The sequence below is a fragment of the Etheostoma spectabile genome, chromosome 22 (assembly GCF_008692095.1).
Source record: "Etheostoma spectabile isolate EspeVRDwgs_2016 chromosome 22, UIUC_Espe_1.0, whole genome shotgun sequence".
Taxonomy (NCBI): domain Eukaryota; kingdom Metazoa; phylum Chordata; class Actinopteri; order Perciformes; family Percidae; genus Etheostoma; species Etheostoma spectabile.
In genome coordinates this window covers 13762901-13776781 of record NC_045754.1, presented here as the reverse complement: position 1 = coordinate 13776781, position 13881 = coordinate 13762901, and the positions used below count along the sequence as shown (strand labels likewise).

Genomic DNA, 13881 nt, shown 5'->3' with positions numbered 1-13881 from the left:
GTCAACTATTTTCACTTTCAGTTTTCTAGACAACTGTTTAGAAGTTGATGGGGCAAGGTCAGATGAGTCTGGGCATTTAAACCCATCATCTGGTCTTTCCAGATGATGATTTAAAACAATCTCAGCTCAAAAAAACTCAGCTTTCCAAAGGGGGCATGCTATAAACTCTGCAGGGTGCCCAAACTTTTGAAGACGCTATTTTTGTTTTCTGTTATTTTGAAAGTGTAAATGATGGAAATAAATCTAACTTTTTGTGACATATTATACGTGATGTCTTTTGGAGATTTTTCTATCTTTTCTTATTTTTACTTGGCTTATTTATGCACATTAATACAATTTTTTACCTGGGGTGTCCAAACTTTGAAGCCCCACTGTATGCAAGGATCCATATTAAGCAAAGAAAAAGCATCCTTCAAATGCAGATGTGATCTATAAACAACAGCTCATTTATAGAGTAGAGAACACCAGACACACAAACACATGAGTTATATACACATTTATTTGTTATTCTGCATATGCTAATAGACGTAATGGGGAAAATGCTCTACAGAAATGTTGACATACACGTACCATAAGAAAGTGTTCTGTGGTCACATAACTGTTCGGACTACTACATGCATACAAAGATGTTACTTTGAACAAAAACAGTCTGTTGCTCAGATAACAATGATAATGTTCTCCTAAAAGCTGAACAGAAACAAACAAAATCAAAAACTGTAAGAGGCAGAATACATAGACGCACAAGAAGAAACAATGTAGCTTTATGCATTTTAGGGAGCAAGGTTCGGAAAGCACGCATGAGTGACACGGACAATACCCATTCTCTCAGAGAAAATAAAGACACAAGCTTCCCACTCTGTATGGTATCACAGATGATAAAGCCACTATGAGCTAGTAAGACAGAGCACAGTCCTTTCACTGTCAGCTCACAGAATTAATTTCAGTATCCACACAAACATCCCAAGGGAATATAGCTGATCAATCCCTTGTTTCTCTACCCTACCTGTCAAAATGAAGGATTACCCAAGGCTAACACGGAGACATGCTTGCTACAAGCAAGGGAGAAAGAAAAAAACGTTACATTGAACGTAGAGGTACAGAAAAAAGAAATAGCTTTAATGAGAAAGTTATTATCAAACCTTCTATCATAAAGAAAATATGAAAACAACAACCACCGCTGACCCCGCATTTTTACTCTGGATAATGCCAAAGAATCTGTGTTTCCGATGAGTGATAACTTTTTTCAACGTTATTTCCATGAGCTCTCATGCAAATCTGATTACTGAGTTAAATTATGTTGGTCTGGGCATATAATATGTACACAGACAAAAGAAAATATGGACCACAACTGATCATCTGATGCAATGGAACCATTTAGGAGGAATCCATTTAATCTCTCCTCTTAACTCTCATAGCCTTTCCATATCCTGGCCTTTATTTTACCCACTGGTCACTGTGCCTGAGGCATGACATGGGGTTATAGCCTCTGAAGCTGTAGGGATTAGAGCACTCAGTGGTGTCAGCATGGGAAATAATCAGATGTATCAGTTCAGTGACAGCAGGGATCTCTCTCCTGCCAGTCTGTGGTCAGTTAGACACTCTCCTGTCTTTTTCTCTTAAAGAGCCCCTATCATGCTCTTCCCCATCTTTCAGTGTGTTATATAGTTTTTGTGTATGTACCAGATGTACAAAAGTACAAAAAACACATTTCACTCCAAATGGAGCTTTCTCTCTCACAGACAGCACTTTTTTCCCATGTGCTGCCTATGGGTGCTGCCTGAGCAAGCACAGCCCGCCCAGTGAATTTTTTGAATTTGGTTGACCAATTAGAACAGAGTGGGCCAGCTGACTATTCAGAGCATAAAGCGGGCCAGGAGCTCAGACAGAGCGTTTCAGGTGGAGGCACTGCAGCAATGGGCAGTATGAGACACATGAAATGTTTTTTGAACATCAAGGCATGCTAACCCATTCTAGTAGAGACTACAAATATGATGTTGAAAATTAGTATAACAGGGACTCTTTAAACTCTAACAGTTAATCTTCTCTCCCTTTGTTCATGGGGGTGGATACTGAATGGTGGCACACAGATTACCCAAGAGGAGGGGGAAATATTGCCGCTCCTTACGCCAGGAGCCAAGACATCAATGTGGATTTTGACAACATCACCTTTCAAAAAGTACAGAAGTAACTAGTTGACATTAGCTGTTAAGGAAGAAAAAAAAACAGAGAATCTATCCAATTGGAACATCAGAGAGTTATAGAAAACCTGAGAACTCAATAACATTACTTGTATCTATTACATAAAGACCTGATTTCTCCTATAAAATTAGAATTTTCTGTACAGTGCTATATGAACAAAGCAAAATGACTTGCTACCTTCTCATAAACAGAAGTGTTATGAAAAGGCACGCATCATTTCAACCACCATATGGCAGGAAATTGTGGTCGTGCTCCATTTTGGTTTAGAAAAAATAGAATCATTATCAACGTTAATTCACAAAAAACATAAAATCCTTTGTGTGTGGCCATTGAAATTAGATTATCCTTATTACTTTCTACAGATATTTGTTAGATTTTTATGTAAATCTAACAGAATATAAAAGGCCCAAAACGGTCAATTTGGATCCCTATTTCCACAGATAATCAAATTTGAGGTCCATTGATATATGGCATTAAGGTGCCAGACAGCATACGCCAGCCATATAATACGAAAAAGTAAAAGTCAAATTCTCATTTGCATTGTTGAGATTGTGGTAGTTGTAATACTGTTTGCCTCATATTAAAGATATAACATTTGAAAAATACAAGTAATTTCTGCCTGTACACTTACAAATCCCATAGACAGAAAATAAAGTGCCACAATTCTTGGCCTGCATAGATTGCAGTATGCGGTATTGCACATTCCACACCTCTCTGTGAGAACAAAAAAATATGATAACAATAATAATAAGAAAAAAAACAATAAAATAAACAACAAAAAATTCACCCACGTACTTCCTGTTAGTACCATTCTGGTTTGTGTGGCTTTCACAAACACACTACTAGTACACTCAGCCAAGTGTCATGCTGAAACAATGAACAAATATTCCAGCAATGAAATTGGAATCAAAGGCAACATACAACAGATACCTTCAGTCAGTGTAAAACAAAAGCGAGAAAGACGGAAAAAAAAAAAACTCCTTTGGGTTTAAGTTTGACTGAAAATAGTTTTGTTCACATGAAACACAATAAATACATTTCACTTCTACATATATACAAAAAAATGCCTTAAACTTATCAGCAGGACGGGATAAACTTGCAGTAGTATGGAACAAATGTCAATAACAAAATCAGGGCACTGAGGATAGGTGAATGAACACAACGCAGGTAAACAAACCATAAGGAAAAAAACAAAACAAAAACATAACTACTGTCGTAATACATGTTATTACCATATATGTTACTATGCAGCTGAGATAGATGAAAGCTTGTCAGTGTGCTTGATTTTGGTCCATTGATATTAGAAGGAATATTGTCATTTTTTTGGTAGTTTATCCCTTTTGAATTTCCAAAATAGATAATAAGTGTAAAGCATACATGTGTATTAATGACCAGATCTACTGTGCTGAATAAATAAATAGTCTTAACTCTGTTTAATGGAATCTCACTTACCTACCGTAGATTATTCTACAACCAATCTAGACCTACATATTTCATATTTTATTCTTAAAACTACTTTTAGATGTATATATCTGATGTCGGAGAGTAAATAAGATTTATTTTTGGGATGTGAATGGAATCAAAAGGCATGGACAAGGAATAAAAGATAACCTTAAACCTTGTTGTTACTTCTGAAACCACTTAATAAATATTAGCAGTAGTGGTAGTATCTGATATTCTGTTGTTACTGGTTACATTTATTTGGCAACTACAGGTGTATGCGTGGCAGAGGATTCAAGGTGTTTTGTCCTTCTTGCCCACGGCCCTTTAATTCAAAGACTGAAAGTTCAACAGTGGTTATGAAAACCAAAAGCAATAATGTCAACGTTACAGTTTCATACACCATTATTCACACGAAAAAACATAACAGGGTCATCATGGGAACACTTTGCATTTCCACAAAAGGTAATGATATGTTGTTGATTTTTTTAATAGATCGCTACGATGCATCACCTAGTCTGAGGGCTCTCATTCGACCTCCCCACCCCAACCCTCCCTTTTCACATTACAAACATTGTACCTTCAGTGACAGTTTTCCGTTGCCATCCTGTGCATTGTCATTGCCTTAGATGTCCTAGTATTTACAGTGGAGCGCTTTCAGCAAACTAAGCACCGTAAAATTTCTGTCTTTTTTAAATGCATGCTTTTTACAGATAAGTCCCTCTGTGCATTTCCTTCTTTTTGCTAGAAAAAGGAGACTGTCATTATGTACATTGGGAGGACCAAAATGTCTACATAAGTGGATGAATTCCCTCTGTTCTTCAACAGCCTCCTCTCTGAGTCGACTGTTTTCCCCAAAGTCATTCTCAAATCTGCACGGAGCACTGCAGTTTCTTTTCAGCAATACACAACGACACAAGTAAAAGGGACTTGTCATGCCATGCAAAAATATCGTTCACTACATCTGCACCCTTGTCTTTTCTTTCCTGCTCTCACACACACACACCAGGCTGAGGTTGCAGTGGGTTGTTGGAGCTTCTCTTACAGTCACATGCTGGTTTCACAGGTCGGAGAGAGGCTGCCGTCCCCGGGTATCAGGTGGATATCGGATGTAAACATGTGGTTCTCTACTTTGTGTCCACTTTGGTTGCTGTCAGCTTTGACTTCCTCACCTGCCCCAACCACACCTTGGGTGCAATTTTGTGCTGCTGTCTTAGGTGACAAGGGTGCAACTGCAGCACCCGCCACTTCCATCAGATGTTTCTCCTCATGGCTCTCTCTGGATTGATCTTCATCGCCGGGTGGGGTGTCTACCACCAGCCTTTTAGGGGACAACGGGCAGGACTCCTCCTCTGTGACTGGGACCAGATCCTCTGTACTGAGTATGAGCGGTGACATCTCTCCCTCTGGGGAATCGTCTTCCAGGATGCTGGAGCTGATGTCTCCAGGAGAGGTAGTGCTTGGTGGTGTGAGCGGGCCTTCAGCAGAGGTCTTGGTGAAGTTGACCTTTAATTCCTTAATTTTAAGAGGATTATTCCCTCTTGGAGAGCTCTGGATATTGTCCACAGCACTGTTAAAGCTCTCCTCTTCCTCTATGTGGAGCTCTGTATCACCTGGATTGACGGATTCATAGAAGCCATCTTTGAGTACAACTTCAGGAGAGCTGTGGTCATCAATGGCCCTCACTTGGCTGAGATCCAAAGAGGGTGGTGCCTTGGGGTGTCTGATTTGACAGGGCCCAGCATCTTCCTCATCTGAGTTGGAGTCTTGTTCTCGAAATTCTGCTGAACAGCCCGCAAAGATATCTGGTGAGGAGGGTTGGACATCCTTCATCTCCAGCTCTACTTCCTCTTTTGATGTAACTTCAGGGCTTTGAGATTTCCTTGGTGAGAGGGGGGCGGCCATGGTTGTGCTCAGAGTGCTCATGGAGCTTGTAGTGTTGAGGTTAGTGAAAGACTGTGACTTGGTCATCTTGTTGTACATCTCCTCCAGTTTCTGCACATTAAGGTGCTGTGGGGTCCTGTTTGTCCGCTGGGGATTTCCAGTCGTGTTGATGGTTATACGATTAGGGGAGCTTTGTGGCTCAGGGTTTCTTTCATCTAAAGATTTCAGATCAGTCTCGGAGGATGCGTGCCTGGTTGAGCTACCCCAGCGGCTTTGCGACAAATGGTTGTCCAGGGAGGTTTTGTCCTCACCTTTCTCCACCACCACATCCATCAGTTCCATACTTCGGGCAAAGGCATCTTTTAGGTTCATTGACACAATGCTGCCATTCCTTTTGGCTCTCTCCAGTGCCTCCCTCCTCTTGATGGCCTTCTCCTGCCTCTTCTGCTCCTTGTAGAACTCAGAGAAGTTGTTTACAATAATGGGGATGGGCAGGGCAATTACAAGCACTCCTGCAATGCAGCAGAGCCCACCCACAATTTTTCCAAGTAAAGTCTGTGGGTAAATGTCACCATAGCCCACTGTTGTCATAGTAATGGTTGCCCACCAGAATGAGGCAGGGATACTGGTGAATTTGGTGGCATCTTCATCTTTCTCAGCAAAGAAGACCAAGCTGGAAAATATCATGATGCCCATGGCAAGAAATAAAATAAGCAGCCCCAGTTCATTGTAGCTCCTTCTCAAAGTAAACCCTAGAGACTGGAGCCCTGTGGAGTGCCTGGCCAACTTTAGGATCCTCAATATTCTCATGATCCTGAATATCTGCACCACACGGCGCACGTTTTGGAACTGCAACACGCTCTTGTTGGACTCAGTTAAGAAAATGGTGACATAGTAGGGCAAGATGGCCAACAAGTCAATGACATTCAGTGGGCCTTTGAAGAACTTCCACTTATTAGGAGAGGAGAGGAAGCGAAGGAGGTACTCCATGGTGAACCAGGCGATACACACGGCCTCCACGTGGGCCAGCTGGGGGTTGTCATTGGCCTGGCCGAACTCGTCTATGACCTGGAGCTCTGGTAAGGTGTTGAGAGACAGAGCGATGGTGGAGAGGATAATGAACAGGATCGAGATGATGGCTAGAATCTGAAAAGAGAGCACAGAAAGGAATAAAATATTATCCGGATCCCAAGAAACTATTATACACCAAAAAATACAAATACAACAATTTATGTATTGTGTTGTCTCCCTTAATCAGCATGGTATGGCTCAGTAGTTTGTGGCAGATATGGGATACAAGGAATAATTATAAGTGTCTGGTTTGAATTGACAGAAAAAGATGCATTTAAAGGCGTTGACTATAAATGATGTGAATGCATGTCATAATGATGTTTGTATGGGTAAAGGAAGACAGCATGAAAAAATATGAAAAAAAGGTACCAAAAGAGTAATTAAATCTTTGAATGAATGCAGCATTGCGGGATAGATTATTAAATGAGAACATTTACATAACGGGAAATAACTAGGCCAGAAATCTATTTTGGAAGTAGAGGAGTGTGTTTGTTTGTGTGTGTGTGTGTGTGTGTGTGTGTATGTGTGTGTGTGTGTGAACAGATAAAACAGATAAAAAGGATGAAGGATTGTGGCTCCACCTATTTGCAAAGAATTACCCAAATTCCTCTATTTGTCTCAGAATATGATGTATTGCTTTCAGTAACAAAAGAAAAGTAACAGCAAACAAGTTTTTGAAAACTTTGTTCTCGTGATATTTGCAATGCTTTGATATAGTTTCCTGTGCTTCTGCTTTGTAAACTGAAGGGTAAGAACACTCTGCATGATCCCAATGAAGTCAACGCAGCATGAGGCTGCATTTCAATCGATCAATCCATTTTATTTGTCACATTAAATTGTGCAAGGTACAATTCCAGTGAAATGTTATCCCATCAGCTCCTTCAACTTGTGCGTGATTCATAATAAAGCACAATGTGGCTGTCAGAACAGCACACAGACAAAGAGTAAACTGTTTGAATTGAACCGGCAATCCAGATCCAGCCAAGTCTGAGCGAAAGGAAACCCCAGCTCACCCGACATCTCACTGGAAACCGACGCAGGCATGAAAGCCCAGAGGCCACCCAGCTCACTGTCCGATGCCTGCACACTATGCAGCAGGATGCCAAACAAAGAAGTTGCAATCTGTTTTTAATTCCTCCACGCTTGCCTCTGTGGCGCGTCTAAAGCAGAAGTGGTGCTTGACCACATGGTTGGGAGTGTAGCCATAGATTGTAGCTGATAGCCATCTTCACCATTTCCTCTGTTTAACTCGGATGTTTACAATTAAAAACCTTGACTGGCCACGCTAGCAGGAGAGTCAGCAGGAGAGCTGGGTTCCCTAGCCTGATAAGTGACTAGTAGTCAGGAGATGGGTGCAGATTAACCTCATCTTCTCCACCTTTTCCTCTGTGTTCATTGCATTTCAACTGCAGCTCTTTACCTCGACCTTAATAGATTAAATCTGACCTTAGATATTCTGATTGAGATTAGGTATTTATAAAAATTAGTGTGAAATATATGGTGAATGTTTGACAGTGACATCATGTTATGTGATGAGTATGTGTGCCTTGTCTGAAGTAGGAGTGGGGGAAAAAGAAAATTGTACGTATTGGGATTTTTTTGCAACAATATTTAAAATCAATTCTTTTCACTCGAATTGTATATATACAGTATACTGTATATTTTTTAAACAATGATTCACCTAAATATTTTGTTTGTACGGTACAGACTATATCCATTTTCTGACTGAAAGCAGAAGATGCCAAAAATACGTATACATGTATTATGTACTTCTTTACAATCAAAAAAAATGTCAGACTGACAGACATGAGCATTCTTTTTAGAAAACTATTAGTTTTTAGAAATGTCTCATGATATATTGTCTCTAGAAGTGTATTAGTCAACTTTTTGATTTTGTAAAAGCTACATTCTGTAACAAGTTCTCCCATCTAGCGGTAAAATTGTATATGACAACCAACTGAATATTACTTTCTAGCCCCTCCCATTCTGATCGCCTTTTACCTGTTAGCTCTTAGAATCTCCATCGTTTACACACAGCTGTTCTAGCCACTCCAATATTAACTTTGGTCTTGTTGCTTTGCCTGTCACGTCGTTGTTTTAATTTTCTTTTTCGTTTCCCTAGCAAGTAATCTCCCCCTGGCATTCATCACGGTGCAGGGTGCCACTGAGTGTAAAAGGGCGAAAGACGGAGGTATGTCCCTCTTTGGCTAATGTATTTTAAAGATGGAAGCGCAACATGACGGCTGTCATTTGAGCGACTTGCCCGTATGTATTCTGAATGATTCTAAATGGCAGATTCTACACATACGAGAATACTTTGATTAGGTAGTGGAAGTAATTACACATGAATGAGTGCATATTTGTGAAAGAACAAAGTTTTTTTTGCTAAGAATCAACTCAAAAAATTACACAATGTAGGTTTAAAAAAGGCAAACAAAAAATCGCAATACTCAATACTTAATGAAAATTGCAAAACAAATCGAATCGGCAGCCATGTATCGTGAAAGAAACGAATCGGGACAAAAGCCCGTTGTCCCAGCCCTAGTAAGAAGTATGCTTCTCTTGTCATTTACTTCACTGGTACCTCTCCAAGTTTTATCTGTGCCTCTGCACCTCCTTACAATGCTGCAGGGATTACCTGGTGTCCTTTTTGCAAAGATCAACTCTGCTCAGCCCAAAATCTCAACCCACACAGGTGAAGAGTCTCCGTCCTACACACTATGTTACTGCAACATAACCTCAACAATCAACTGAAATCCAGTGCATGGAAAAATAATCTGCATTCTTTTGTGTAAAGTCCTCTATGACCTGAGCAATATAAAACCTATTAAAATCTAATGAACAAAGATTGAAGAGCCTTAGTCAAGACAGGAAAAACAACGCACCCTGAATACTAATCACAAATCGCATCAAGTTGTTGAGCACACTGATTATCTTACATAAACATACACAGTGCCGTCTAGAGACAGTCACCATGCGTCCTTTGAGACTTCCCAAATTCAGCAAATATTACATATCAGTGAACATCATGCAGGGATGGAGCTCAAGGATTTTGCTGATTTTTTCAGCCATTTCTATAGTCTATCCATTAGCCTCTAGCTAGCACAGACAAACTGGAAATAAGTTGCCATAGTCTAGTGACACTGCCTGAAATAGACCTAAGAAAGTCCTTCTATTAGACGAGAAAGATAGAGTAAAAAAGGTCGAGGCGGATAGCAAATAGAGACAACGGGGTGTCACTCCACAACACCGGAAGGGTTGTCACTAATTGAACGCTGCTGCTGATTAGGTTTAACCTATTAGCAGCTAAGTGAGGCAACCTGGGCCTGGCCTAGCAGGGAGCGGAAAGACTGTAGAGTCACAGTAAGGACGTACAGTGCTTCCATACCGCTGAACATTTTGGCAAGCACATTTGAGGCTTACCCCCTTGGGCCAAACCACTCGACCAGAGGACTTTTGCTTGTGTTCCTGTTGCTGAACACCTTGGCACCAAGGCATCTCCAAAGGTAGAGGAGTAGATTAGAGCATAGAGATCGTTATTTTGATCAGTTTAACACAGCTTAATCTTTCACATACAGGTACAAAAAGAATCTAAATCTATTCATTTGTGAAAATACATGCTAAAGTTCACTCATTCATTAGAGGTCAACTATTCCTTTCAATCAATTTCAATTCTCATTAAATGCCTCAGTGGAGGCAGTTCATCATATACTGTACCACTTTGGAGCAAGTGAGTCCTTTTGAACTGCACTAAGAGCAGCGGAATGGATGGACACAAACACACTCAAAGACAAAGAGAGAAAATGATTAATGTTTTCACTGACCCACACCCATGCAATGTCACCTTCCCACACAGCCATGCACCCCTTGCAGAAAATGACATTTGAGCTTGAGGATGAGCAATCCTAAGGTGGCTTGCATTAACCTACTGTAATTGAGTGGGAGTTGTTAAAAAGATCAATTACTTGGACTCAGACTTCCTTGCCCCTGATTTGCATGTGTGGTTGCATTAAGTATAGCTTCAAATGGCATGAGTGCTGGATTAATAGACGGAAAATAGCACAGCCACACCAGTTGACCTGGAAGCGACCCAGTGGAGAAAAGTTAACAGAGACTGGAAATAAAAAAAGATTTATTTGGGCAAACCAGACACTTTCAAATCTCTGGAGATTTTTTTTTAAGAGGAGTTTAAAGAGTAAGATAACTGGGATTAAAAAAATTACTAGTGACCTGATCATTTTACTAAACTAATCAATGTTACCTGCTGACCAAGCTACCTGCATACATACCTATACTTTTGTCTGATAAAGATCAACATTTCACTGTGCTTTTACTGAAATGTATAACAACTGCTTTTATCCTGAGTAGCTGAAAGAGAAAGTAATTCTGTGACTAGAAATTGCTCAATATGAAGATTAAAAGCAACATAAAATGCAAAATTATCGACCAAATGGAAGCTGTCATAGTTCATACTTGATTTATATTAATAACACGGCCTTAAACAAAGTTGAAGATGCCACGTGTTTTTCTGTATGTAACCACTTTCTCTGTTTATTTTCCTTGTTTCTGTAAAGGTTTTGACCTCAGGGTGCAGTCACGTCATGGTCAGGCCAGTCATAAGACATGATTGGCTTAAAGGTTAATGGGAGGGTAATGTCTTCCGATGATAAAGTGATGTGTGATATGCTTTTGTTGTCCATGGCTATTCAGGCTCTATTACTATCCCTCCACCATTCTACTGCAAACACTGCTGAGCACGACTGTGCTGAAAACTGTTTCACTTTAAGACATATCATGAGATGAAAGACAGATGGAGAAAAAGACAGAATTATTCAGTGTCACATGACTTTTATTTTAAAACGCAATACTCTAAGGATTTCCTTGGATACTTTGGTCTGTACTCCTGAGCATGTTATAAAACACATCATGAAAAAACAAATCACTAGACGAATGTTCTCAAAAACAAAACTCGGCTGGCTCAATCCCTCAAGGGTCAGCTTAAAAAAATAGTGCCTGTGACAGTGTTGGCAGCAGTTCAGTAGAATATCTTTGGTGCATCAAGGGAGTAAATGCGCTTCAGCCACCAACACCAATTCTCACAATTTCAATTCCACAGCTCCTTTAAGGTAGGATTTGATTCCCTGGGAGACCCGAGCAGGGTGAATGAAGATCATCCGGAGGAGAAAACAAAGTTCAGAGCACCCTTGAGCCTCTTCTTTGAGACTCTCTTCAGCTACCTGTTATCTCAACCACTACTCTTGAAATTGTGAGAATAACCTTTCCTGGTCATCTTTTAGTTCCTGCAGGAGGCAGTCAATTGGTCCACTTACTCCTCTCTAAATGTCCTGTCATCAGTGACAGCGCTGTGGTTGCACGGTTACACACCCACTTCTGCATCACCATCACTCCTTAGTTTGAGGAAGAAAAGATGCCGTGGGGAAGAAAATAACCTGCACCACACCAGTGGCCTATCTGCCAGCTTGGGGGAGGCTATCGATTGCGTACACATCACATTATGGACACTGAGCCAGGCCCAGCGAGCCCTATTAAGCTTCTCACCCAGAGCTCTTACAGACCATGATCCACCTCTGAGGTCCCCACTGACCCTCCCTCCTTCCCCTTGTGTCATCAATTTGTGCTGGAAAAATTGAGCCACTCCTCAGGTATGATAATTTTTTGTAGCAGAATCAATCCAGGCGATTATTGCTATGGTAATTTTGATTGATCCTTGGACTTGGGTGTTATTTCATCTTCTTTTCCAGTGTGACAATGCACGAGGGTGTTGGTGTCACATGGCTACACAGCTTTGAGCATGCAATAAAACAAAGAATAACAAAATGTGTTAATTTAATGAATTATCATACTAAGTTCACATGAACCTGTGGGTAATTTAATGTCATTATTCAGATCAATAGCTCCAAAAGGATCCAAATTACAAGTCTGACTCCTAAATGTGAACAAATACTAAAACAATTAAAGGGTAAATACTGTTTTTTTTTCACCTGGACTCTATTTTCCTATGTTTTAGTGTCTAAGTGACTGATGGAAACAACAATCTTTGACATTGGTCCAGTATTAAGTAAGATCGCTGCAGTCTGCAGAGGCAAAACAAGCTACAATGTAAATTAATACGGCAATTGTTCAGCTTTTATTTACCTTCACAAAAATGTTAATTTGCCACTGACAGGCACAGATTAATATTCTAAGTGTCTGACAACATTATGGAAAGGATTTCTAAGGAATCTTCTTTCTGTTAAAGAGTAAGATCTTTTTTTAAACATCAAAACATCCGCAAAATTGCATTCACTAAATCCACCAGACTCCATGTACATAAACAGTCATTTTAGTATCGTAAAATACACTTCATTCAAAGTTGACAGTAAAAAAAAAAAAAAACTATGAAAAGCTGTTATTGGTCGTATTTCCACTTTTCCAACCATCACAACTTAAGTTGTGGTTGAAATAAACACATATTTTACAATTTACATGTGAAAATATGTTGGCTCTATAAATGCTAAAAGTTTTGCTTTTTTAAATGGAGTCTGGTGGGTTTAGCACTGGCAACGTCAGAGCTATTTCTGGTTAAACAAACGCAGAGGTTCAGGGTTTGAGTCCAAACTGATTTACTGCATTTCTCTCCCCTTTCTCACCTAGCTGTCCTGTCCATTAAAGGTGAAAAAGCCCAAATCCCAATCTTTAAAAAACAATTAAAGAAAGATTGTTGTTCCCATCAGTCACTTAGACACAAAAACAAAAAAAATAAAACAATGGTTGAAAAGGTGAAAAAAAAGAGGTAGTTATTCTTTAATAATGACACTGAGCGAATATAGCATTTTAAGGTAACTTGCACACATACTTAGCAAGATTAAGAAGACATGGATAGTGAGTGTATGACTTGAATACATGCACCCTTATAGAGATTCATTATTAATCAACAAAGGAGGAGAGACATCTTCTCCCCCGCCCTGTCAAGATTCAGCTGGTTGAATGCCTTTTTTTATGGCTAGTTTCCAAAGACTTCACAGAGATAGAAAAGCAGAGGGGGAATGTGATATTTGGTGGTCATCCACTGTTTTGTCCTACAACTCCCCCAAAGGTTCAGAAAGGTTTGGAGGAATGCCAGTTATTACAATTTTGACCTCAATTCTAAAGCCATTTGTCTATGAATAAGATAACTTAGTCCATTAAGCGCTGGAGCGAAAAAATTGCAAAACTGATTTGACTGATTCCCTTGATACTGGCAAAATATGTGTGCAATTGAAATATGTCCCAAGCCTCTTCTTTTTT

The 13881-nt window shown here is 39.9% G+C and overlaps 1 protein-coding gene across 1 annotated transcript in view; it reads right to left on the bottom strand.

The window, feature by feature from the left end:
• Nucleotides 1–481: 481 nt before the first annotated feature.
• Nucleotides 482–13881, bottom strand: part of kcnb2b (potassium voltage-gated channel subfamily B member 2b) — a 90254-nt gene continuing 76854 nt past the window's right edge. Inside the window, exon 3 of the mRNA XM_032503647.1 lies at nt 482–6669. Coding sequence (XP_032359538.1) covers nt 4687–6669 — 1983 coding nt within the window. The 3' untranslated portion in view covers nt 482–4686. The remainder of the gene's footprint in view (nt 6670–13881) is intronic.